This window comes from Balaenoptera borealis (genome assembly GCF_965194805.1).
Source record: "Balaenoptera borealis genome assembly, chromosome: 1".
Taxonomy (NCBI): Eukaryota; Metazoa; Chordata; class Mammalia; order Artiodactyla; family Balaenopteridae; genus Balaenoptera; species Balaenoptera borealis.
The window spans coordinates 117,638,286-117,666,214 of record NC_138860.1 but is presented as its reverse complement, the minus strand read 5'-3'; the positions used below and the strand labels follow the sequence as shown (position 1 = coordinate 117,666,214).

The 27,929-nt window shown below is 40.0% G+C and overlaps 1 protein-coding gene across 9 annotated transcripts; it reads left to right on the top strand.

Moving 5' to 3' along the window:
• Nucleotides 1-230: 230 nt before the first annotated feature.
• On the top strand, nt 231-27,646 carry LOC309604694 (uncharacterized protein). Of its 9 annotated transcripts, XM_082339668.1 has the most exons (8): nt 231-1,790; nt 5,070-5,101; nt 5,924-6,009; nt 6,830-6,927; nt 7,425-7,585; nt 8,988-9,034; nt 10,053-10,129; nt 11,487-27,646. In XM_082339668.1, exons 2-7 carry the CDS (start codon nt 5,087-5,089, stop codon nt 10,102-10,104), a joined length of 459 nt encoding a protein of 152 aa, XP_082195794.1. In that variant the 5' UTR covers nt 231-1,790; nt 5,070-5,086; the 3' UTR covers nt 10,105-10,129; nt 11,487-27,646. The 9 variants fall into 9 exon arrangements, 3 of the variants coding, with proteins under 3 accessions (XP_082195794.1, XP_082195796.1, XP_082195795.1); XR_014230961.1 differs by lacking the exon at nt 5,070-5,101 and having other exon boundaries at nt 231-1,786; nt 8,464-9,034; XR_014230964.1 differs by lacking the exon at nt 5,070-5,101 and having other exon boundaries at nt 8,464-9,034.
• Nucleotides 27,647-27,929: the final 283 nt, after the last annotated feature.

Sequence of the window (27,929 nt, the reverse complement as noted above, 5' to 3'; positions counted from 1 at the left end):
CAGAGATGAGGGTTTCTGCCTGGGAGCCTCAGGCAGGATTTGAGGAATGAAACGATCCACTTGATTTAGTTCACCATGAGATCTCCTAAGGCCTTGATGTGTGATTTCAATCTCTGATTAATCGAATTAAATTCATTTTTGAAGCCTCTTGAATTGATGGTTAGTGGTCCGCAGACATTCTGACTGGCTCTCAGTGCATCAGATTCCTACCCTGGTTGACTGCACCCTGCATCAGTGGGGATGGGGCAGAGGAAGGTACACACACACACACACACACACACACACACACACACACACACGATGTTCGTACATCACCAGAGGATTCTGTGCATTCAACACGCAGCCAAAACAATGCTTAGGGTTGGTATCACACCACACCATACTTGCTTACAGGCAAGGAACACAAACCACATGACACTTCACTCTACTGACATCAGGAGCTAAGCACAAACCATGACTCAGAACTTGAGACATCAGTTTTTTCTCCTAGCCATGAAGGCATTCCTTTCTCTCTTTTTTGAGGGATAATTGACATATAATATTACATTAGTTTCAGGTATACAACATAATGATTTGACATTTGTATATACTGTGAAATGATCACCACAATAAGTGTAGTTAATGTCTGTCACCATACTTGGTTATAAACATTTTTTTTTTCTTCTGATAAGTTTTAAGATCTACTCTATTTGAAAGCAACTTTCAAATATTCAATAGAGTATTATGACCTATAGTCAGCATGCTGTACTTTACATCCCCCAGGGCAGCCCTTCTTTGAACTTGAAACAAACCCATAAATAAAGAACTCCATCCCCACCAGCACTCCCAAACAACTTGGTGGACAGAGAACTCTGTATTTCATAAGAGATGCCTGCAGAGATTGCAGTAAGTTTCCAAAAATAAAAGTACAAACAGTTCCCCTCACACTTTTTTGTTACGATAGCTACAGGACCAAGAAGAAATGCGTACCATCCTGGGGGCACAGAATGCACAAGGACTAGATTTTGCCCATTTTCATAACCATCATGGAGTATAGTTGGCTCCAAATCCTACAGAGTCGTCCTGGCATGTTTACAGGGCTCAGACCCACACCCAAACCATCAGGATGGTTTAAGATTTGGGGAACAGGTTTCCATACTGCCAAATAGCATAATTAGGCATAACGTCTTAAGTGAACGTATTAGCTCGGGCTTTTAACAGTGTGCAAGCCTTGGCTTCCACAATAACCGCTTAATCTTGTGTGGAAGCCATCCCAGGCTTCACTAGAACACAGGCACTGTGCGTCCACCTGCAGATAAAGCAGATAAAGCTCGGAATGGGTTTATTTACATTGTCCTTGTTAGTCATGCAGCCTGTGTGCAAACAAAACAACATTATTCTTATCTCCTTGGAAAGTTTAATTCATTAGCAATTAAAAGCTAGTGCAGAAAGAGGGCCAGGCACAGGGAGAAGTTCATCCTAGCACAGTAGCCCTGGCCAAAGAGATTTGCGGGGGCAACTCTCACTGATAACAGCACCATGATGGCTGCCTAATTGTTTTTCATGAAGAGTTTCTCCAAGTAAGGTTGATCTCTCTGTAATTTAATAAGATAATGTTGCCAACGGTCTCCTCAAAATACTCTGTTGAAACTTGCTGTCCTCAGGCTCTTCCCAGAGCCCATTCCTGCCTCCTGCTTCCTGTCTGGCTTGTTTTTAGGGGCGGCAGCCTCTGGGCCAGGTTCATGTTGTTGAAGAGCTCAGCTCAGGATGGGATGGCTGGTCCCAGCAGCTGATGGAAGCCTCCGGAGTGAGTGAGTTCTTTTGGGAACAGGGATGGGTCTGACCACAATCTTCGCCACCTTAAGGTCGGGGAACTTCAGAACCGCAAACCTGGACCACTCTACTGAAAAGTCATGCTCAAGGCCAGGTGTCATATGCGGGAAACTGTGGAGATGGGGGTGGGGTAGGGGAGGGGTAGATGGGGACTGTCTGTACTTTCTGCTCAGTTTTTCCGTAAACCTAAAATAGCTCTAAGAAATAAAGCCTACTATTAAAAACAAAGAGTCACGCTCACCCACGGTTCTGGGTTTTGAGAGGCCAAGATTGATTTGAAAAGGCTTTTTCTTCCTCTCCATAGGAGACAGAACAGGGGGAAACCCAGAGATTTGGAGGGCTACACCCAGGACAGAGAATTATTAGAAATAAAAATGCTCCCTCCTCTGAGCTTTGGCGGCCTCAGTTGGTAGGGTGGAAAGTGAAACTTTACCCCGCTGAGAGGTGCCACTGGGCTTAGCACCCCTTGAGCTCTTCCTGACCTTGTAGCAAACAATATATACATTAGTCTGTTTGGTATTGCATGGGTGGATTTGTTACTTGATTAAATGTTTTACTTTTCAACTGCTTAGCTTTATGTTGGTCAGCCTCCGTGCTGGAGAAAGAATTTGTACTAAAAACAATAAACAGTTTTGGAAATAGGTTGGATCTAAAATAAATAAGGTTAATATTGCAATAATATGTCTTAGGCTAAAGGGAACTTTAGTCATCATCTGGTGCAAACCTTGTCCACTCCTAAGTGGGCACGAAAGAGTTAAATAATAAAGCCCCAGCCCAGAGGGTAGTGGAAGTTTTAATCCCAGCTGCTGCCCCTGGGGGTGAGAGGAAGAGATATTTGATAGTCCAAAGCAGAAAGTAAATATGGAGTAAATTACTTCCATGTAATTGGGGAGATTATTTCAAGTAGATTGCAACTTGGAAATGGATTGCTTCTTTTTGAAACCTGGGGTGACCTGTACATCTCCCACGGTGGCTTCAAGGTGGCACCGAGGGAAGGCACAATTCCTGGCTTTCAAGGGCAGCTATAGCTAGCATATTTTATAAAGTCAAAACTACACATCTTTGATCCTCGCATTGCTCAGATCTGTGCAGTAGTTAATAGGAACAGAAATATAGATAGACTTAGAAATGTGACCAACAGTAACCTACCACCTTAAAAATCTGAACTGTGAGTTCTTATAGACAGAAAACAGAAAACTGTTTGCAATTAATATAATTGCCCTCATTCAAGGAAATGGTCAATTTGATCTGAAATGGTGTGGAAAAGCATGGGAGGGGATCTGGGTGAGACACCTAAAAGAACTATTATAAATTTTTTCATGTAATGACCCAGTTTTTCCAGTAGCTTCCATTCTTTTGTTCCAGTGCTCTTTCTTGAAGCCAGTATGAATAGGCTCCAATTCTGTGTCCACATCATAGTCTTTCCGATATTTGTCTCCTTTTCTTAAGTGTGTAGACTCTAGAATCAGAGAAGCCTTGTTGAGGTTCAAAGCTGCCTCTGCCTATCACCTCTCTGACTTTGGGCAAATTGTCTGGCCTCTCTCAGCCTTTATTTTCTTATTTGTTAAATGGGATAATAATAGTACTTGCTTCGCAGGCAACATGTTGTGAGGACCTAATGAGAAAATGCATGTGAAGCACTTGTCACTTAGTTCTTTTTATGACTATGATGATAATCCCACATAATATAATAAATTATTTCTCATATGACATGATATTTAGCCTACTCACCATTCAGTTTTTCCTTAAGTTATTTCAGTGTGTAGCATTCATAATTGAACAAAATGCTCCGTATGGGCTGATAGTACAAAGTAGACTATCACCTCCTTCATTCTAGGTTCTATACTTCTATTGATACAACCAATTAGAGTATTAAATGTTTTTGTTTATGTTTTATCTTTTTTGTGGGGGGAGGAGATGGCTACTCCAATCAAACTGCTCAGAAAACTCTCTCCTTCTCTTGTACTTTGGTAGTTTTAGACCCTGGTGCAGGACCTAACATTTATCTCATTACATGTGATCTATTAAATGTTAGTTCCTCTTTCAAATCTATGCAATCCATTTGTTTATTCATTCATCCATTATAGAAACTTTCAAAAATATATTTTTCATGGACCAGGCTCAGTGCCAGTTTTTTGCCATATTCTGAGATTTTAAAATTCATTGGAGTTTCAGTAGAGCATACTTTTTACATCTTTGTGCAAATTGTTGTGTAACATGTTGCTAAAACAGGGCTAAGGGCACAGGCCTAAGGAATGTCTTTAGAAACTCTCCGCAAGGCTGACCAGCACCATTTGGGCACTGTAGTTTAATCATTATGATTTCATCTTATTGTGGTATCATTTGGTACCAATTATTTTTCAACATGACCAGCAGGAACTCTTGAGACCCTCTCAGAATTCTTGTTCAAGTCAAGATTCACTAGATCTATCTAGTAGCTAATTCAATGTTCTCATCAAAATAAGACTATTAATCTGATGTGATTTCTTTTCTAAGTGAAATTAGTCTGGCTTGTTTTCTAAAGGGCTCAGAGGACATATTTTCATAACCCATTCTAACATTTTGAAGAATTTAAATAACAGCAGAACATAGTGCCTAAAACATGACAGCTATCTGTTTCAGATGCTCCTCCCTGCCAGCATAAAATGTCAAGGACGTTAGTGAAAGAGTTGAAAAGATTAGCTAGGTGAAAAAGTCTACCCTCAGGTACTGCCTTTACCTTGATTGCGGAGCATTTGCTTTATATTTACTTAGCTTTTTATATGTATTTCTCCCCTCCTGAGCTCCCTGTGGTCAGGGACATGCTTTTACTTTTCTCTTGTAATTCCTAACACAGTGCATGACACATCATAGGTGATCCTTAATTGCTTTTTAAATTGATATACTCAAGGTTTATTTGTAAACCTAATGCCTAACCTATTACAATTAAGGAGAAAGGATACTACCCCCTTTTAGTCCAGGATATGGCAAATAGAGAAGAGGTCTATAGGTCTAAGGGCATCCCTTAAAACTTTTAGGCTTTTAGGCTTAGGAGGCACGCCCCCTTACACTCTATGAAACTCTCAAATGATTAGTAACAGAGTCCAATGAGTGAGAAGTAGTGAAATGCCTTTCTCAAAATATGGGGAAATTGGTGATCATTTTTTCTCCTTTGTCATTACTAGGATTTTGGAATTCTAGGGGGAAAATTGCATGTTAAAAAATCATTGTCCCATTCTGATCTTTGCAAAGACTTTCCCCTCCTTAAATTTGTTTAGGATAGGAGATTGCTTCTATGGACTTCTCAAAGGTAAGTATTAACTTTTTATATTTTTACTTCCAGTGTCCAACACACTGAAAGAGAGGAGGAACTCAATAAATGTTGGTTGGATGAATACGTAGTATTTGTGAAAGTGCATTGTAGACTGTGAAACCTTGCACAAATGGAAAGATGATGAGGATGATGACTTACGAGGCTCAGAAATTGAAGTGGAACTCGTCTTAATGTACCACACACACACACACACACACGCACACACATTTTCCCTTTGAATAATGGCTACATTTTTTTCTTTCAATGGGAAAAGTATTGGGATACTGGGTACTTTTAAAAATTTAAATCAAAATGTGCTTGCCTATTTTTTATTACTGGCTGCTCCATTTGCTCTTCTGGCTTTTGTTGATAAACATATATTTGTATACTTAATATTGCCCTTAGTTATCCTCTTACTTTCGCATCTTACCCATCTTTAGTCTGCCATTCTGTCCTGACTTAGACTTTTCAACTGTTAGACTGTCAGGCTTTCAAGGATGCATTTTTAAAAATCAGTTTCTTTGAAAGCACTTGAACCAGAAGTCAAATGACATGATGTAAACCAATAGTTTTTCAATGAAGAAATGAAAAGTCTCAACAATGATAAATAAGGAATCTAACCTATTGACACCAATTTGGTTACACTGTATTGATTTCTACAAAAATATTATAAAAGAGAGTGCTACATATACTCTACTGATCAGATTGCAAATATACTTCTTAGCAAAGAGAGAAATAGTGTAGGATACAAGGGTTTGTCTTAAAGTGTCACCTGCTATTAGTTACCCCTCACTGATTCAAGCATTTTCCTGGATTTAGGTGGGTCAGGCTGTCAGGGGAGAACCCAGAGGCTGCATGTGGCCATGGCTACAGAATCGACTGGACATGATCTGGAGAAGCAGCAGGTGAGTCGGTCATGTCAAGGGCAGGTGATAATGACCGGCAAAAACTGGTCCTGCTACTTCTCAGTGACAGTGATTAGCAGGGTGTAAGAACAGAATTCCAAAATTCCAAAGGTTCCCATAAATGTCTCAGTTTCTTACTCAGGGCTTCAGGGTCTTTAGAGATATATTTCAGAGTTGGTTTTTGGCTGTTTCACTTATTCTTGTGTAAACTGGTGGAAGTGGGTGGTGGGTTGGGTAAGATGGGTGAGTCTTCCCAGGCCCTTCATTCCATCTGAGCTACATGTGCCAGGAGGAGCCCCTGATAAGCCAAGACAGCTCTACATATGCCAGCCTCACACAGCTCAGCAGGGACTTGACACTGTCACACAAGAAGCTCTCATCTTTCTGGGCAGATGGCAAGCCCAAAATTTCTAGATACAGGGGTTTAAGGTGGCAATCTGGAAGGAGAGAAGGATTAGGGGCCTTATCTTGAGGCTGCTTTGCCCAGCAAGTACAAAATCTTTACTTAGCTTGAATGCTTATTTTGACATATTTTGGAGGTGGGCAGATGGAGATACTGGAGAGAGATGCTAAGGAAACCCCAGGTCACCCCTAGATACTGCGCATGGAACCCAGGTTTGGTAAATACTGCAAAGCCTCCATAGTGTTGTAAGAAGCATGAGATGTTTTTTTTGGAGAGTCTGAATTCACTCTCCAGGAAAGTGTTTATCAAAGTGTTGCCCTACTGAACTAGAATATCAGGGGTGATGGTAGTGGGGAGGATTTCCAGGAAGGGAGAGTCTGCATATTTGTTTGTTTGTCTGCTTGTTTGTTTTTCTAGCCACGCCACGCGGCATGTGGGATCTCAGTTCCCCGACCAGGGATTGAACCCGCGCCTCCTGCAGTGGAATTGTGGAGTCTTAACTACTGGACTGCCAGGGAAGTCCCTGCATTTTTAATAAGCATCTCAGAGAGAACTTAATGGGGAGTAAAGTTTGGATTTATCATCTATGAAAAGAATCTCACGATCACTTGCCTCTCTGATGTGTGGAATTTCTTCATTTTTGCACATTCTTCAGCTTTTGGTTTTGATTATCTCCTTCTAGTCTCTTGGGATAGGAATGCCTCTCCTGGATTATTTTCTCCACTGCGTCTAGGAAGTCTGCATCTTTCCGAATGAGTTGTGCTGTCAAAGAGTGTCCCTAGAAACCTTTCATGTTCCATCTAAGAGGAAGATGACTTGCATTTATAGCACACAGTATAGGCAGTGACCTTGGGCAAGAAGAAAAGCAATAATATTAATACCATATATTTGAATAATGTTCTACAATTCAGTTAAGTTGAATTAAATTGCATAGTTAAATTCATAAATTATATGGTTACATCAATTCTCACAACTTGCTGTGAGGATCGGTAATATTATTCCTATTTTACAGATGAAGAAATTGAGGTTCAAAGAAGACAAGGCCTTACCATAGGTCAGTGGACTTATATATGGAAGAATGGGTCCTGGAGTCAGGGTCTTCCAACAACTGGCCTGCTGATGCTGACACATGCCACCCAACGGCCTCCTGAATGGCCTTCGTGCACGTACCTTGTAAGTTGATGCTTAGAGCAGAGCTGTTGTGTCAGATCACCTGGGTTCTGATCTTTGTGATTTCTGTGGGAAAATCTCCATTTAAATTGCCGTGGACACCCATGTGCTGAATGATCATTTTCTCTTGGGAAAGACATTTCTGAGTTGCTCTAGCCTTCCCCGCGTTACCTGAGGCCTCACTACTTTTGAAATGGCTCACGCTCTTACCTTATTTGCGTTATATTACCCCCAGGGAAAGCATGAATCTAAGAGTTCCAAAAAACCTTTCTCCTCATATCTGATTATGTTATGTTTACAGACACATCTAGGCATAGGCTTTTTGGATTTTCTACTGCTTTATTTTGATCCTCTTGATTTAGTCTGTGTGAGCTCATTTTCCTCATTAAAGTCATCAAATTAAAGAAGGAAAAGGGACCTTATAGGCTCCTGCTAGATTTTCCTGAGCAATAGGGGTCCATCCAGTCTCTGCCATGCCCTTCTGGTGGTGGGGACACACTGTCAGGGGCTGCAGCCCCTAATAACTAGATTCCTTTCATTGTCACATAATTCTTTCATTATGTTGGGCTGAGACTTTCAACCTTTATCTTCCACACGTTGGTCCTGGTTTTGATCTCTTAAGCAATACGGAGGTCTTGTCCCTTGTTTTCATGTGAGAGATTTTCAAACACACGAGCCAGTCATCATGTAGGTCTAAAGTTAGATGATTCAGAGCTGTTATGGGTTGAATTCTATGTTCCCAAAGTTCACATGTTTAAGTCCTAACCCCTAACTTCAGAACGTGATTGTGTTTGTAGATAGTGTCTTGAAAGAGGCAATAAATTAAAATGAGGTTATTGGGGTAAGCCCTATTCCAATATGGCTGGTGTCTTAATAATAAGAAGAAATTAGGACACAGAGACACACAGAAAGAAGACCATGTGAAGGCCCAGGGAGAAGATGGCCATCTACAAGCCAAGGAGACAGGCCCCAGAAGAAACCAACCCTGACAACATCTTGTCTCAGACTTCTAGCCTCCAGGACTGTGAGAATATAAATGTCTGTTGTTTAAGCCACCCAGTTTGTGGTACCTTGTTATGGCAGCCTGAGCAGACTAATACATGAATCAAATATATATGGGGCTGGAGTCAAGGAGATAGGGGAGATCAACTAAGCAAATGTACAGGGGGAGAGGGTAAAAGGGCCGTGGGATAAAAGCCTTACAGAGTAGGTACTGGGAGAGGGCCTGGGAGCCATACTGAGAGAAAAATCGAGAGAGCACAGTGAAAGAAGACAAGGGAAGAAAGAGTTCTTTGCTCCTTTTATACTGTGTTCTAAATTCCTTAATCTTGTGTTCACTTTTGTCAAAATTGTCTTTAGTGCTTAAACACTCTCTCCTTTCCTTGTCCCCATGCACCAAATTAAGAAGGTGTGGGTTTTAAATCTGAAAATTGGTCATCACAGGGTTCAAAGGTAAGGTTAAAGTGTTAATATTAGTGTTGTTGAATTAGGGGGTCAGTCTCAGATGTTACTTGGGGAATCTTTCTAAGTAAACATTTCTTTTTTTTTTTTTTTCACACACACACACTGTATTTTATTTTTACAAGAGAGAAATAGACTGACACTAAGCATTGTACATGGATGACCACAACAAAAGCAACAATGATTGCAATTACCAAACACGAAACACACTCATACTATGTCATAATATTGACATTCAGTCCAGTAATCCTCCACTGTAACAGCTCCTTTTCTAAGTATACATTTCTTTGACACAGATTATGAAATTCAATTTCAGTGTAGATTTATGGTGGGGTACTAAAATATATTATGAAGACAAACAAACAAGCAAATAAATAAACAAGCAAAAACCCCAAACCCCACATAATTCCCAGGTGCTTCTGATGTGCCCACTGTTTGAGATACATTAATTCAGATGAAAATAAAAATGAATTTCTTCTATATGCTTGGAAATGATGCCAGACCATTGTAGATTTCAAACTTCATGAAAAATTAAAAATTTCCCCCTTTTGAGGGGAATGTTTTATGAATCCAGTAAACATAGCCTAAATTTCCTATTCTTATTACCTTATTACTTTTCATAATAATGTTGAAAATGGTGGTTATCCTGGTAGCCTTTTGGGATGTTTCTGCTCCTTTTCCCAGCAATGGCTTCCCTTGGCCAGCCGGCAGTGTTCTTTTCCCATATTTCAGGATCTCAGTGTGAAACAAGCTATGAAAGCTTACAACAGTCAATCATACTCACCATCAGATTATTCTTTGTGACTTAGGAGAATACCCCTGCTTCCTCAAGTGCTCTATCTGCTGAGAATTAGGAACCATTTCTATGTAATAAAGAACTATCGCTCACCAGGAAGTATACTGTTCCTTCTTGTGGAGGAAAACTTCTGACATTGAACTTGATAAGAGCCATTATTTTCGCAAGCTCAAATAAAACAAGTCTTCTTTGTCTCCCCTCCCACCTCTACAGGTTCAAGTATGTGGAGGAGACCAAACTGAAAAGAAAGCATCATAGGTTTTAGACTGAAACAAATCAGGGCTAACCAGGTAATCAAATTCTGTATAAAAACAATGAATTGTGCTACTCTAACTTAGATGTTTCAGAGAAACTCCAATGCCTTCTTTATCCATTTCTGGAATTTTTAAAACCACTGTTCCATAGGGTCTTGAGAATAACCGGAATAACTAGACTCTGTTAATTTAGTTCAGTTATTTAGGAATCAGGTATAAGATTAATTAGAACTAATTAGTATTAAGTTCTGAGTAGGTAGGTAGAGCTTACTATACACTATGCTTAAAACATCACAGTGGGAATGTGGTGGGTAGTCTCCGTCTTGAAATTTACCAGGTCTGCCTGGTGGGTACTGACTTGACTGGTTCATCCACTTTAGGGATGCTGAGAGTATACTACTCTGCCCCAAGTTATATTTTATCCAAGAGTCATGTCTCTGACATTCTACCTCCAAAGAGTCATTCCTTTGGCTTTCTTTGCTTCCCTTAAAATGAAAATTCTATTGGTTTGTGCAAAACAAAAAATTACCTTATACCGGCAAATACATTAAGGTAGTTATTAGCTTTGTTTTCCAGTGACTGAAAGGAGCTAGTTGAGCTAGAAGGAACTTGGAAGTTCATCAGTGGGAATGAAAGGAAGGTTTGCTAAGTAGGTGAGGGGAAAGCACAGACAAAGGAGGAAGGGGCCAACTGACACACATTTTGCCGCCTTGGGAATTTTGAATGGGACTCACTCCGCCCACTCAGTACTGCTTAAAAACAAAACAAAACAAACAACATATCTTTGAGAGTGCTTTAATATATTGCACTATTTCAGTAGCTGTGCTGGCCAGGACTTAACAAGGCTAGAGTAAGGAAGGACGGTTAATATTTCAACTATAGTGTGAATTGTAAATCATGACATTGATTTGGGCACAGAGGATGGATCAGGAATTTTTTTTTTTTTTTTTTTTTTTTTATTTATGGCTGTGTTGGGTCTTCGTTTCTGTGCGAGGGCTTTCTCTAGTTGTGGCAAGTGGGGGCCACTCTTCATCGCGGTGTGCGGGCCTCTCACTATCGCGGCCTCTCTCGTTGCGGAGCACAGGCTCCAGACGCGCAGGCTCAGCAATTGTGGCTCACGGGCCTAGTCGCTCCGCGGCATGTGGGATCTTCCCAGACCAGGGCCCGAACCTGCGTCCCCCGCATTGGCAGGCAGATTCTCAACCACTGCGCCACCAGGGAAGCCCTAGATCAGGAACGTTTGAGGAGCACCCTTCAAAGCTCAAATGCAGAAGGCAGAAAATAGTGTTGGTCTTTAATGTCATGTCCCCCTTTTTGAGTAAGTCAGAGCTTGAGTTAGGAAGCATTCAAAGATCATTTTGTTCCCACATTCAATTTTCTTCTTTTCACTTAGAAAAAACCTTTGAGGCCAAAGACCACTTGAGGTGGCCCTGGTTCCTCCATGTTTCACTCACTGGCTCCTTGTATCTGCTGGACCTGCATTTCCATTCACCATGTCTCAGGAGGAAAATGATTCTAGTGACCTCGCTGTAGGGAGACGGGAGCCTCAGGCATCTTATCAAACTTCCAGGCTGTTCTACATAAGCAGGGTTCTTGGCTCTGGCCTAGGAAAGCAATGCCATTGTCGGCTGACACTCAAGCATCCTGGCGAGCTTGCTAAGTGTGTGGGGAGCCCTAACCGCTGTTGTTGGCGGGAAGACCAAGCTGTCACTTGCACCTCACCTTCAGAATTCGGCCCTGTTTAAGTTAAGCTCTGCAGGTGGAGCCCTGGATTGTGAGAAGGATACAAAGCCTGCGGACATGTTGGCGTTTATTCCTCGTGCTGCTTCTGAGGACACACAAGAGGGTGTTCTGGCCAAATTAGCCAGTTATTGGTTCCTCGAGTAACTTTGGTTTTGGACCCCTGACTTGACTCTGTGAGTGAGCAGGAGGTTGTTTTCCCTGAGTGCGTTTGCCTCTTGGCTTTCCTGTCACTACATGAACATTCAGCCCACAGATTTCTGCTATCTAATCAGGTGCATCGGTCCGCGGTGGAGATGAGAGGGGAGGAACACCCCTCTGACTCAGATTTTGCACAAACAAAACTCAGCCTTGTTAACAAAGGCAGGGAGGAGCGCCCACGGCCGCTCAGATCAGATCTTCCCCGACAATCTTCGGGGCAGTGCAGATGGGTGGGTTTTTACGGCAAGATAAGCAACTGGAGGGCTCCACTTTGGTATGCTAAATAAAATTAAAATGTCAATATTTACACATGACCTTCAAGGCTCTTACACTCTTGCTTTCTTAGGATTCAGTACAGACTGCGTTTTCTTTAGCCCGTTACCAACAGCTTGGAAATTCAGTTAGAGGACATAACCCAAATGTTCTCCAAATGTTCCTTCCAAATGGTCATCTCGAAAAGTGCTGTTTTAAGGCGTGCAACCTTTCTACACCAAGAGAGGGCTGTCGCGCTGCCTCCCCAACTGCAGGGGAATTATCCGGAGATGAAAACCACTGATGATAAAGATAGTGCCGCCAAGCTGCTTTAATTTGTTGATAACTAAAGCACAAGAGGCCTCTTACAGGCTTCTTGAAGCCTCACTATTGTGTATTGCACATTCAGCCCCTGCTTGTGTGCTGACACAAACAAATAAACGCGATCATAATGGTTGAAATGTAGTTAGAAACACAATTGAGAACATCTGTATTGTAAGCAGAAATAAATTAGAAATACTGAAGTGTTTTGTAGCTGTGAAAACGAAGGAATAAAAAAATAACCCACAGTACCTGGATTAAGCGGTTATAAATAATGTATAAGGCAAAAATCTCATTACCCACTGTGTAAACTCCCACCCCCCCCCCATGAAATATATTTTATGAATGTAGTAACACTGTAATAACCAAAGCATTTGTTTTTCCCCACAAACTTTCCATTTCATAACTGGGAGATTGTTTGGATTTACAAATTCAGGACAAAACATCCCCGAGTTCACTGGTTTTGGTTTCTTCCTCGTGACCTTCAGCTTCAGGACTCTGCACAGCTCTGGACGCCACTATTTATTAGAATGCTGCTTTCCACACATGAAAGTTTCTCCCAAACACAACCCTATAAAAACAAACAGAGGCGAACACAAATCCCCTCAGCCCTGGAGGATAAAGGCCTTGAAACTTGCATTGCAGAAGCCATAGGGAGGATGGGAGAAGATCTCCCTGCCCAGGACCGCGACACCTGTGTGACTCTTGGAGTCCAGGCTGCTGTCAATAGAACCAATCATTTTGCTTATGTCGCTATAAGTAAAGTATCTGACAGCTGCCAGATTAGTGAGCTTTGTCCAACTGAGCTATGGGGCCGTTACAGGGGTGGCCAGAATTTTCCACAGGGCACCATCCTCAACACAGCCAGGATCCAGGAGGAACTCCATTCTCTGGGCACCGACTCACCTCTGCAGCCCTTCCCTCTTCAGTTTCTTGGTGCTTTTTTTTCTATCATAAAGCCGTGGTCAGGCTCTGGAATATCATGGAATGCAGCAGCATGCTCAAGGGTTAAGCATGACTCTGGAGTCCTGTTGTTTATGAAACCCAATTCTCCCGGGTCATGCAGGGGGAACCCCCATATCTTTAAGAGATACTAGGGCAGGAGGTAAAGTGGAGGGAGCTGACTCAATACAACTTTTTATGTAATAGGAGCCGCCCCAAGCCTGATGGCTCCTACCTCAAACACCTCATGATTCTTTCTGAGCTTTTAATTAGTGAATTAACGTACATCCTATCTGGCTTTCCTGGAGTCCTTGGAATGGTTCCTAAGTGGACCACAGATATCCATAGAGATAACTGCCCGATTCCTAGCCTGACCCCTCATCAGGTGCTGCTCCTGCTAGCATGACTTGTGACCATGTTCTATTTCTGCTTACCCCACTGGAATAGCCGTGTGGCTAAGCGGCTAAGCAGAATGACCCCCTTAGATCCCCTTCTAGGAGGAAGTCACTCATGGACTCATTTTTGGAGTCACGGTTAGAAACGTGTAATTTCTCCTCGTTTGGGTACGCAGCTATGGCAGAAGGGGGGAAAATTACTGCGTTATGAGTCGGAAGATTGTTCAGGTGTCTTCTTAAATCTACCTGAGTGACTTTGGATTAGTCCACCTCTGAGCCTCAGTTATCATTGAAAATGTGGGTAATATTACCTCACACTTTTTCCTTTAGTGGGACTTAAATAAGGTCATACACATAAAGGAGCTTTATACGGTTTAAAGTGTTATTGAATGGTATGGTGTTATTTGTCTTTGTTCAGGCTGCTATAACAAAATATCACAGACTGGGTAGCTTGTAAGCAACAGAAATTCACTTCTTTAAGTTCTGGAGGCTGGAAATCTGAGATCTGGGAACCAGCATGGTTGGGTGAAGGCTGTCTTCTGGGTTATAGAGTTCTCAGCTTACGACTGTGTCCATGCATGGTGGAAGGGAAGGGAGGATCTTTCAGGAGCCTCTTTTATAAGGGCACTAATCTTGTTCACAAGACCTCTACCCTCATGACCTAATCGCCTCCCAAGGCCAGCTCCCTGATACCATCAGCTTAGGGGTTAGGATTTCAGCATATGGATTTTGGGGGGACACCAAACATTCAGACCATAACATCTTTATTAAAAGGAAATTTCTATTCTACCTATGTGACAATGTGGTTTGAGGATCAAATTAAATAAAATATGTGAAAAGGGCTTTGAAAAGTATAAAGCAATGCAAAGCACATCACTGTATTGTGAATGGAGTGACAGAGCCCTGTCAGCTGGATTTCCCGTGGTCAGTAGGTCCATGTACACATGTGCCAGAGCAGCACAGTTTTCTAGACAAAAAGAGCGTGCAGGGGCTGGAGACTTTAAATCTGGTGTTATCGTTATCATTATGTTTCTTATTGTGAGCACCTCAATTAATTGTTTTGAGATCTTTGTCTCATTTCTTTTACTTCTAATATGAAGGAACAACAGTCATCTCCTAATATGGTTGTTGGGAAAACATAATTGAAATGAATTCCAAAAATAGCTTTTAAGGACAAAGTTATGTGAAGGACAGAAATTGTGTGTGAATTCTCTCAGCAATGAATAGGCATATCTCCATATACCCCTAGGATCTCAAGCTGATAATGTAACGACAAGAACCTATTCAATCAGAACAAGGGGATGGTTCTGCTCGTGTGACAATCTAGGTCTCAGAGTCTGGTATGCGGGAGGGGTGGAAAGAGCAGATTGCATTTTCAGGAGAAAGGTTAAGCTTGAATGTTTTGGACAGGAGGTGGTTAGATGCATTTTTAAAAAGTCCTTGAATTTACCTGATGAGTTTTGTGTCCTTGTGATGGTTGTAGCCCATTCCAGGTTAGGAGTAAATTTAGCAACACAAAAGAGGTCATTTAAAAATCTCTTCCTCACATGCTCCATTTCGTCTGGTGCCCCTTCTAGTTTTCTCCTCTTCACTAATTTGCAACCTGTGAGACTGCCCTTCTGATCATTGTGAGTTTAAGATTAGTGGTATGTGGTTTCCGAAATGTTTTGAAACTTTTATAGGAGAGTTGTGAAAAGGTGGAGGTCTCCAGAAAACCCTTAATAGAAGTTCAGAGATCCATTTATTTATTTATTTGGGCTTTAAAACATTTTAGTTTAAACTAATTTTAGACTTAGAAAATGTTGAAAAAATACTATAAAGTGTTCCTTTATATACCTCACTCTGCTTCTACTTATGTTAACATTTCTCATCGCCATTATAATTATCAAGACTAGGAGATTAAAATGAACACAATAATATTAACTAAACTACAGGCTTCATTAGAAATTCACAAATTTTCCTACAAATATCCTTTTCTGGTTCCTGGATCCTCTCCAGGACCTCACACTGCATTTCGCCTCCAATCTGTCACAGTTCCTCAGTCCTTCCTTGTCCTTTATGACTGGCTCTTTTTGAAGACCAGTGATCAGTAATTTTGCAAAATATTCTTCAATTTAGCTTTGTCTAATGTTTTCTCATGATTGGGGTAAGATTACGCAGTTTTTGCAAGAATACCACAGAAATGATATTGTGTCCCTTTTCAGCACATCATATCAAGGGATTCATGATACTGATATATCTCATTATTGGTGATATTTACCTTGATCACTTGGTTAAGGTGGCTCCTGCTGGTTTCGCCACAATAAAGTTACTATCTTTCCCTTTGTATTGATAAGTATTTTGAGGCAGGTACTTTGAGTTTACTCAAATTCTCTTTATCCGTCTTGAATTTCTTTTGCATGAAATAGCAGACACCTAAGAAAAGGAGATATACTCTTTGAGGATTTGCTTCTTTTCACTTACTATATGTCGTAGGAAGCACCCCACATCAGTTTTAGATGTTTTGCTCATTCTTTTATACAGTTGCATAATACTCCATTGTATGGCTATACCAGTTTATTCAAGCACTCTTCTACATATGGGCAGTTAAACTGTTTCCAGTGTTTTGCAATTACAAACAAGGAGGCAATGAATAAATTCGTACATATGTGCTTTTGCATTGTTGGAGATACATCCCCTAGAAGTGGGGTTGCTAGGTCAGAAAGAAAATGCATATGCAATTTTGTTAGACATTGCCAAATGTTCCTCCAGAAGGGCTGTACCAATTTGCATTCCCACCAGGAATGTTTGGAAGTGCCTGTTTCCCCATACCTCCACCAATAAGCTTAACTAATAGAAAGTATTCCCATATTTTAAATTTTTCACCAATCTGTTAGGTGAGAGACATGGATTTATTTAAGTACGAGTGAGTTTGAGCAGTTTTTCACATGTTCAAAGGCCATTTTAATCTTTGTGTGTGTGTGTGTGTGTGTATGTGAATTTCTCCTCATTCTTCTATCAGGATTTTTGTCTTTTGTCCCTTAATAATTAAGATTTCTTTATATGTAAGGAATATTAGCCTTTTTTTCTAGTATGTGTTACAAATATTTTCTTGCAGTTTGTCAGTTGTCCTGTGACTTTGTTTATGGTGCTTTTTGTCAGGCAAAAATTTTTAATTTGTATGCAGTCAAATTTATCAATTTTTTTCTTTGGTCTCTGATTTTAAACCATAGTTAGAAAACCTTTTTCTTCCCAAGATTAAAGAACAGAATAATTTAACTGTGTTTTCCTTTACACTGTCCTGTTTCAGTTTTTATATTTAGGTCCCTAATCCACTTGGAGTTTATCTACTATAAGATGTGAGATATAGATCTATTTTAACGTTTCCAAATGACTACCTACTTGTTTCAGACTATTTATTTAAAAGTTCATCTCTACCCCAGTGATTTGAGATGCCACTTTTGTCATATACTAAATTTCCATATGTATTGGGGGCTATTTCTGAACTGTTTTATTCTAGTCTATTTGTCTAGTCACGCTCCACACCATTTTAATTATCAAGGCTTTATAGAATGTTTTAATTTCTGGTAAGACTAGTCACCATACACAGTTCTGTTTTTTGTTTTTTTTTTTCAGTGTTTTTCAACCTACTTTTGCATTTTTTTTCTTTTTTCCATTTGAACTTTAGTATCAAATTGTCTAACTCCAGAAAATAGCTTGCAGGTGTATTTTACTGGAATTGTAATAAATTTATAAATTAACTTAGGGAGAACTGATATTTTTATAATGCTATAATCCTATTTAAGAACAGGGGATGTCTTTCCATTTGTTCCAGGCTTTATTAGTGTAATTCAGGAGTGTTTAAAAATTTTTCCTTTTGTCGGTTTGCACACTTGTTAAATTTACTCATAAGGACATACTGCACTTTGATGCTGTTGTAAATGGGTTTTCTTTACCATTATTTCTCCTATTTATTGTTTGTATGAAGGGTATTGATTTTTATATGTTAATTTTATATCCCACTACTTCAATAAATTCTTTCATTGTTTGGGTTAGTTTTATTATTGATTCTCTGGAGTTTTCCAGGTATAGTATCATATCACCTGCAAATATAGTTTTCCTTCTTCTTTAATCATTCTTATGCCTCTATTTGATTTCTCTGGTCTAATTGCATTGGCTAATAGTGCAAATAGTAGTAGAGATCATAGGCATTTGTGTTCCTGATCATAGTGGAAATGGCTAGTGTTTCTTCATTAAATATGATACTGACTTTAGAACTATTCATCGTTTCAAGAAGTATCTGTCAATTCTTATATACTGGAGTAGTTTTATCATGAATGTGTGTTGAACTTAGTCAAATGCTTTCTCAGCATCTATGGAAATAGTCATATCATTTTTCTCCTTTAGACATTATTATGTGTAGTAGCCTGAATAATGGCCATCAGGTACTAATCCCTGGAATGTGTAAATGCTACTTTATATGATCAGTTGTTGCAGATATGGTTAAATTAAGGATCTTCAGATGAGGATATTATCCTGCATTATCCAAGCGGGCCCTAAATGCCGTCACAAATGTGCTTATAAGAGAGAGGTAGAGTGAGATTAGACACTTATGTAGTGGAGGAGGTGATGTGAAGACAGAGGCAGAGATTAGAGTGATGTGGTCACAGGCTAAGGCATGCTGGTGGCTACCAGAAGCTGGAATAGGCAAGGAACACATTTTCCCAGAAACTGTGGAGGCCACATGGCCCTCCCAACACTGTAATTTCAGACTTCTCACTTCCAGAACTATGAGAAAATAAATTCCTGTTTTTGCCAGCCACCACATTTGTGGTCATTTGTTATAGTGACCATAGAAAACTGATGCAGATTTTGGTACTGGGAAGTGATTTGCTGTTGTACCAAATACCTAAAAAAATGTAGAAGTGGCTTTGAAATGTTAGTGAGTGTTGTTGCTCTGTAGTTTTATTTCTTTGTATTGTCTTTATCTGTTTAGGTATAAGTATTATATTGCAGGCTAAAAAGGATTAAAAAGTTTTCTTTGATTTTCAATGTTGTGTAGCAATTTACAGAGCATTAGGACTACCTAGTGTTTAAAGGTTTGGTAGAATTTCCCTGTAAAACTAACTGTGCTAGTTGATTTCTTTTGTGGGGGAGTTCCTTAATACATTTCTCTATTTCTTATATGGAAATTCGTATATTTAAACTTTCTAACTCTAATGAGGTCAATATGTATTTCTCTAGAAGTTATCCATTTTGTTTGGGTTTTTCAATTTATTTGCATAGAGGTCTGCAACTTAGTCTCTTATGATTAATTTTTTTTTATTTCAATGGTTATTTTGTTCTTTTCATTTCTTTTTTTTTTTTTTTTTGTATATTTGTATATTTTCCCTAGCTAGTGGTTTACTTATTTTGTTAAATTTTCCCCCAAATCAGGATTTTGATTCTTTAAAATTCACTTAATGCCCACATGGCAATGTAAGCATATCTACTTCTCTTTCCCTTCTCCTATTTTTTATTGCATTATTTCTACTTTGTGAAATAGTAGAAATAGTGCAATAAGAGCACTATTTTCAACAGCTGTTGGTCTTTCACCCTCATCCCAACCTTTGTATTAGTGTTATATATACATTTATACATTTAAAAATGTTCCCTATCAGTCCTTTTGTTGAAGGACTGATATGATTTTGTTGGATGCAGCTCATTCTTTTGTAGATTCTTTAAGAACAACCTATGGGTACAGAATTCCATAAGTTCTTGTATACTGAGAATTGTTATTTGATATTTGAAGGACAGCTTGGCTGTATATAAAATCCTTTGTTCATAATTTCTTTCCTTAAACTTAAAAAAAATAGTACTCCACTGTTGCCTTCTTTGTATGTTGGTTTTGATGCCAGTTGAACTCTCTTGACATTATTAATTTTGCAAAAAAAGTTTCGAAAACAGTATTTGTTCTTTTTATCCAGAGGTCTTGAAGATCTTATCTTTGTCTTTGAAATCTAACAGTTTTATAGGCATATGTCTCAGTTTTGGTCATTCTTGGTTAATTTTCTCAGATACCTACTAAGCCTTTTCAACCAAGATTCATGCCTTTTTCTCTTTCTGGAAAAATTTTTTGGATTATTATTTTAAAGACTAGTTGCATTTCATTTGTTTTCTTTTTCTTTTTTATGATTCCAGTAATACAAATATTATTCCTTCTTTACCTGTCTTCTATTTCCACTATTTTTCTCTGATCCTCTTTATATCTTCCTTTGTGTCATTTCATTCTCTTGGTTGTTTTCCTGCCTTTCTTCAACGTCCCTTATTAAATTTTCATTTGAGTCTATTTACTCTTGGGCACTGTCATTTCCTCTTTATTTCTGAGATAATATCATGATTTTTTCTTCCATTTCTTTCCTGAGTTCAATCAACTATTTTTTCATTCCTACCTTTTTTGTCCATTTCTGTTCTCAGTGTTTGAATTTATAATTTAAAGTGTTTTTTTCTTATCCTTAAATCCTTGTTATGATATATTTAATTTGATTTGGAATGTAAACGTAAAGTTTCCTTCTGCTTCATGTTTTATTTTTGTTTTGTTTTTTGTCTTTTTTTTTTTTTTTCTTTTGGAAGAGGGTGGTTGGATTTTTCTCAGTTGATTTGTGTGTAAATTCATTCTGCAATAGTCCTTTTTGGATTTTATTGTCCTGATTTTACTTTTTGTGATACTGGAATGCTTTACATGGTCCTGGTTAAAAGGCACTCTTCACTGTTGATCTATTAAAATTCAAATACTTTAGCAGGTTTTGTTTGTTTTGGTGGTGGAGGAGGATTGTGAGTCCACTAATTTTGTTGATCTATTTGTTCTTGCAGGACCCTACATTTTTCTTCATTTCTGCTTTACTACCTAATTGCTAAAGGACTCTTTTTCCTTCTGTTTTTTTTTTTTCCTCTTTTTTTTTCTCTTCCAGAAGCTATGTGTTTGAAAGACTGTTCTTTTAACTCGTACTTGCTCATTTAAACTGTGTCTACAACCTTAAATTGTGTGTCTGGTTCTAAAGGAGCTGCCTACCCTTTCAAAGGCACAAACTTTGAAATCTCCTTTAGGATGTTCAGCTCTGTTTAATCTTCCTAGTGTCCTCTCCAACTTTCCTTAAGGTCCCCTTGCCTGTGTCCTTCTTCTGTATTCCTGGAAATTTTTATTGGTCTGCCTTTGCTTGCAGCAAAGCTCTGTGGTAGGAGTTGGGAGGGGCAGAAGGGCATAGAATTTGTTTCTTTTTCTCTTTTTACTCACTATGTATATATATATATATATATATTAGCATTCTTGGCATTGTCTTAAGGTAATATTGAGAATATGGTTTTGCACAGAGATTTCATAGTTCTGCAGTTATTGTGTACTGTTCCATGGAGGAATGGGGTATGGGAAGTTACTCACTATACACCTGTCATTGTCTTTAGCCACATAGAAGTCCTCAAAGGATGCACGTTTGCATGGTAAAAGAGCAATCTCATCCCTGCCAGTGGTTTTACTAACCACCCGTACAGCTGATGGCTCCCATATTTAGATTTTGAATCCACACTTTTTCTAAGCTTTGGATCCACATATCCAACTATAATCACACAACCTCAAGTTCATCAAGGTCAAAACTCAACAATCTCCTTCCCCAGGAAGCATGATCTCCTCCTTCCCTTCACACACATTCTGTTTCTTGTTGAAAGGTAGCATTCTCCACTGGGAGACTCAGGCTAGAAAATTGAGAGTCATCTAGAGACATCTATCTCCCTTGCCCACACCTCCAACTGATACTTAATAAATGGCTATTGGATGAAAGTCCTCAAACTTTCTAGAAGAAGATGAAAAAGAAACAAAATTTTTGTCCTTTGACAACACCTGGCATAGGTCTGGATAATTGTTCTTTGCTACTCAAGGGTAGATCTTGCTAGTGGTGGGAATAACAGTACAGAACACTTATAATTTAATAAGGAGTTTATAGGAGTGATAAACTTCTTATTGGAGTCCAAGATCTTGGAGGCAGGGACAATGTCTTTTCATTTGATAATCTTTCACAGTAGTTGACAGAAAGCTTAACAAAGGTCATTAGGGATATTTTAAATAAATGAATAATAAATGAATAAATGACTATGATACCACCTGTGATTAAGCACATACCTCCTAATATAAAGAAAAATTCTTCAAAAATATCCCTAAACTTAAGCAAGTCAACTCAAATTCCTACAAGCATTAGGAATGTTACAAAAATAAATGACATGGCCACTTTGACACTGGCAAGCTGGGGCTCTAAGTCAGGCTTCTTACCCATATTTTTGTGTGTGCCATGAACCCTTTTGGAATCTGGTGAAACTTATGGACCCTTCTCAGAATAATGTTTTAAAACACATAACATAAAATGCATAGAATTACAAAGGAAACCAATTACATAGAAATATAATTATCAAAGTATTAAAAAACACACAAATGTATGAGATAGTAATATATGTGCTTCTTTATTAATGCATTAAATAACAAGTTCTAGCAGCCAAACTAATAACTACCGTATTTTCAAGTAGTGGTAAATATAAGCAATTTTTCAAGATATCTACAGCAACTGTGATGTGATATGAAAACACCCATGATTTCTGTTGGTGACGCAGTGAAGGCATGCTTGCCAATACCACAGTAGTTTCTTGTCTGTATTCATAATTGAATAAAATGCTAAATTTCAGTTAGAAATTAATAAAAATAAAGATGCAATTTTTTTCCCATCCAAGTTCATGGCCATCTGAATTCTACTATGCACACAGCTGTATCCATGAACTCCAGGTTAAGAACCCCTGGTTTAGAAGGTGCCACTGCTATCAGATCTACCTGATTATAGCCAGGCAGAACAGTGGCCTTAGGGGCCTCAGGTTTTTGTGACCTCTGACCTAAACCCTTATGCAAATGTGGATCCATCATTTTACAGTCCCTCTATAAGAGTTGCCCTTATGGGAAAAAAAATAGATTGGAATATGACAGCTGAGCTGTCTCTTGACAGGCAGAAAAGTCTGTTTTGCCCAAGACAAAATGGACTCATATTTTACAAGGTTAAGATGTTATCCATTAGCCATTCTCTGCAGACCCCCATCTAAAGGCCCTCTCAGAAGCCGGGGTCATGACAGAGGAGGGTGTGGAAGGTGATAGAAGAGGGCTGTAACCTGGAAAACAAATTCTACAACTTGTAGATAATTAACAAAAAGGGTAGGAACTTCCCACTAGCTGATAGAAAGAAAATGTCACAAACATGAAAACATAATAAAGCTGGCTTTGAGTCCTTGGTGCCTTCCCTTCATGATTAATGATTGGTCTCAAATAGGATGGGTAAGGGAAAGTGAAGTTCCTCTTGAAGTAGCTTTAAAAATGCCACAGCTTAAAAAAATTATTGTAACATCAATTTAAGAAAAAAAAAAAAAACTCTGCTAAAATGTAAAGGTCAAGAAAGATTTGGGTGTTTTTAAATGCTGTCTAGAAGAAATTCGTATAAAGGTTACGATGTCATGTAGTTTCAGAGTTATAGGCGTAGAAGGGGGGTCCTGGACAAAAGTAGTGCTACCTGGGGGCCTTCAGTGACTATGACCCGTGCCGACAGTGGGCAGCATGCAGCTGTTGGATCACAGTGTGTCACTGTGTCCGTGGGGAAAGCCAGGCACTGCTCTCTCAGAGCCTTTAAAGCCATGGGAACATTTCACTTCCAAAGCTCTCTTTTGACTACAGGCAGGCTTAGGATGATCTGCCCCTGTCCTCCCAACAGCATCACTCAAAGCAGTACTTAAAGTCCCCCAGAGGAGGGAACTCTGAGCTCCTGCTGCCCCTCTTGCCTTCTTTCACTCTGCGTGGAACTACTCAGTCCTTCAGAGGAAGTTTCCACAGACAGAACCAGGCCTGGTCTGTAGGTTTAAGGCATATGGGGGAATCTCCTGACCTCCACAAAGAAGGTGCCCTGTGAGCATGGTGGAGGTTTCCATAACCTCACGCCTCAGTGGTCTGGGAATAGGTGTCCATTTGGTCTCAGGTGTTGTAGTCACAGGCTACCAGACCCTTAAGGGACCTCTCCTGGCCACAGCGATCCTCCCCGGGAGGCAGCCTGGAGCGCCTGCACAACAGTGCATCTGAACAGGACTACCCCTCAGGGACTCGGGGGTCCCCTGGTCACGGAGGAGCAGTGGTTCTCCACCAGTCCCCACAAACATGACCCCCAAACCACCTGGACGGGATCCAATTGCTCCTCTCAATGTGGCCTCTGGAGAGGCAGCATTGTATCACCCGGGAGCCTATCAGAAACACAGAATCTCAGGCCTCACCTCAGACTTATTGAACCAGACTTTGCATGTTAATGAAATGTCCCTGTCACATGTATTCCCATGAAAGTCTAAGATGCTCTGCTTGCTCAAGACCTATGTCTGCATGAGTAAGCGTGTGCACATGAGCGGGCACACACAGAGGCCAACTCTCCCCTGGGGAACCTCTGTTGAGTGATAAGGGTCGGGCTTAGCCCTCAGAAACAAAGGATGGAAATGACCATTGTAGAGAGTTCAAATCTGTCTTGCCAACACCTATTAAAGGATCAAGAGGTAGACACTGTGCACTTGCTGTGCGTATTTATCTTAGTGAGCTTTGCTTGGATGATGTGGGCCCTTGGAAGAGCAAGTTAAGTCATTTGACCCTTCACACCACCTCACCCTGAAAGGTTCTGTGTGACATTAGCTGATCTTTTGTGGCAGGGCCGGACTTCCAGATAGGGGGCTAGACCTTTGTAAAACATAACTTGCAGGGCATCAGGAAGCGACTCTCAAAATGCAATCCGAGTGTCTTGTTAATTGAGTCTGGAATCCACCATCAAAGAGCCAATCACTTGAGTTAACTGAGAGTTTCTTGTTAAATATATAAGCCTCACCGTTGCTGCTCAGGCCACTTCCCCTGGAGTGGGCAAAATACTTCTCCTCTAGTGTCTGTCTCAAACTCTCTCCCAAAACTACCTTAATTTCCCTGACACTTCTACTTATTACTGCTGCTTCTTATTTCTGATTTTACTAATTTTATATTCCATTCATTTAGCACTGAAAATGTACTCTTTTGCTGTTTCATATAGCCTCTCTTTCCAACTAGATTTTCAAGCCCATCAAGAACACATATGTATCCTATTTCTTGTAGACCAGCCCCAGCCTGGGCACTATATCCAGGAGGGGGTCTAATAAACTTTAAAAAGTTAAAATATCATCATCAGCTATTAATGCTTCTGGATGCCAATGCTTTCCAGATGCCGGACATTCACACACATCAGCTCACATGATCCTTACAATTACCCCTGGGATCCCCATGCTAAGAGGAAGAGACTGAGGCTCAGAGGCCACAGGGGACTTGGCAAAGTCACATGGCTAGTGCAGGGCCAGGCCAGATCTGAACTCAGATTTATCTGCAACGTGTGTCCCCTCTTCATTAATCCTGTTGTGGGAACGAGGTTGCCTTTTGCTGCCTGCTGAGAGCCAATCATATAAGAGCTCTGGGATGTGAAGACCGGCTGGTTAGAGAGATGCAAGACGAGGTCCCCATGAGCAGTGGTTGTATTCAATATGATCCTGGGAAAGCTGTTTCTTTTTCTGTATCCAAGAGTCTCCTTCTCTAGCATAGGGGTGTTTATCTTAACTCAGTGGGTCACTGAAAAGTTCAACAGTCAGTAAGTGTCAAGGAAGGGAAAGGGCAGTGGATGCGAGAGCCGGCCTCAGGGACAGTCCCTGGGAGTTGGGGTCCTTCGACACTCTTGAGGAGGGTGATTCTGTGTACAGCCACCCCAGTTGCAGAGTCTTGCTTTTCCTCCCACTCCTTGCTTCCGATTTCTTAAAGGAGTGACAGCAGATCTTCTCGAGAGTGGCCTTCATACTGTGAACGAGCCTGCAAAGGTCCATCTCCCACCTTATGACATCAGAAAGAGCAGATCTATTCTTCACACTCAGGGCGTGGAAGCCAGAAATTGCCCATTTATGAACCTACTCACAGGGAAACAAGTCCTGCTGAGGGGGCTTGGGTTACTTCGTTGATATTTACCACAAACACCTTTGCTTTTGCATACATCCGAAAAACAAAACAAAACCAAAACCAGAACCAAATCCTCACAATACCCTGGATTCAGGAAGAAGTGGACATAATGTGATTCTTCCCAATCAAGAGTCAATGAGGGATTTTAATTCCTGAACACAATTATGATGATGGCTATGACCTCCATGGAGTCATTGCCTTTTGCTACTCTTCCAGGGAGCTGGATTTACATATTTAGAAAGGAAAGGACATGATATAAGGAATCTTGTGTAGCTACAGAAAATTCTTTCCTAAATATGTAGTGCTTTTCTAAGAAGCCTTTCCAACTAAATGATTCAGCCTTGTATCAGAACATTCTACCATATGATCTAGCAGCCCACTCCTGGGCATATATCTGGAGAAAACCATAATTTGAAAAGATACATGCACCCCAATGTTCATTACAGCTACTTACAATAGCCAAGACATGGAAGCAATCTAAATGTCCATTGACAGAGGAATGGATAAAGAAGATGTGGTACATATACACAATGGAATATTACTTAGCCATAAAGAGAATGAAATAATCCCATGTGCAGAAACATGGATGGACCTAGAGATTATCATACTAAGTGAAATAAGTCGGAGAGACAATGACAAATATCATATGATATCACTTACAGGTGGAATCTAAAAAAAAAATGATACAAATGAACTTATTTACAAGACAGAAACAGATACAGATTTTAAGAACAAACTTGTGGTTACCAAAGGGGAAAGACTGGGGGGAGGGATAAATTAGGAGTTTGGGATTAACATATACATACTGCTGTATACAAAATAGATAAGCAAGAAGGACCTACTGTATAGCACAGGGAACTATACTCAATATTCTGTAATAACCTATATAGGAAAAGAATCTGAAAAAGAGTGGATATATGTGTATATATTACTGAATCACTTTGCTGTACACCTGAAACTAACACAACATTGTAAATCAACTATACTCCAATATAAAATAAAAAATTAAATTTAATTAGAAAAGAAGTTTTACAGATACATAATTCACCAGCCCAGTTAAGACAAATGTTAAGTAAAAGGGAACAACGTTAAGGTGTCCAAGGTTTCTATCAGAGCAGCTCCTGCTACACGTGTCCTCTTTGAGCTGCCATCATGACTAAGATTCTCACATTTGAACAGTTCTTACCATTAGACCAATTTATTTGGGTTAAGCCATTGTCTCTGGCTGGAAGGAACCTATTAAAAGTACAGGTTACTTGGGCCTAGTAACACAATTCCCACAATAATCGTTATTCTAGCTGCATGAATTACTTTATCAGATTAATTAGCTGTCACCTATCAGACAATATGGCTCTGAGGAAATAAGGCATATTTTAACGGACATCATTGTCTGAAATAGGAAACATTATATGGAGCCCTAGGGTGGGGGTCTGGGAGGGTAGAAGACAGAGAAGGACACTGATTAAGAAGGGGCAGCAGAGGAGAGATACGTCAGGAGAAGATCAAAATCACACTTCTACCCCCTTTGCAGTTTGGCCTCTGATTCATGCAGTTTTGTTTTCTGCTGAAATGTTTCTAATGTAAAGTGACTAATATAATCTCTTCTTTGTACATGCCTCCAAAAAATAAGTCCTACTTGTATCAAAATTAAAAGTGAAATGATTCTCCTGATCCTTTCTGGCAAAGTTAACCCATATCTGCTTCTCCCCTCCTTCCTGGGCACCCAGCTAAGCAGCATTTCCCAGCCCTGTGTGTCTAGATGGGGGTCACGTGACTAAGGGCTAGAGACCAGGATGTGGGTGACCATAGAACATGTCACATGGACTTCTAGCCTCTCTCCCTCCTCCCTTAAGTGTCTGAAAACCAACAACTGGAAGTCACAAGAGAGATGGAGGAAGCCCCTTGGCAGTAGACGGCTGGGTCCCCGAGTCACCACCTGAAGAAGGACAACCCA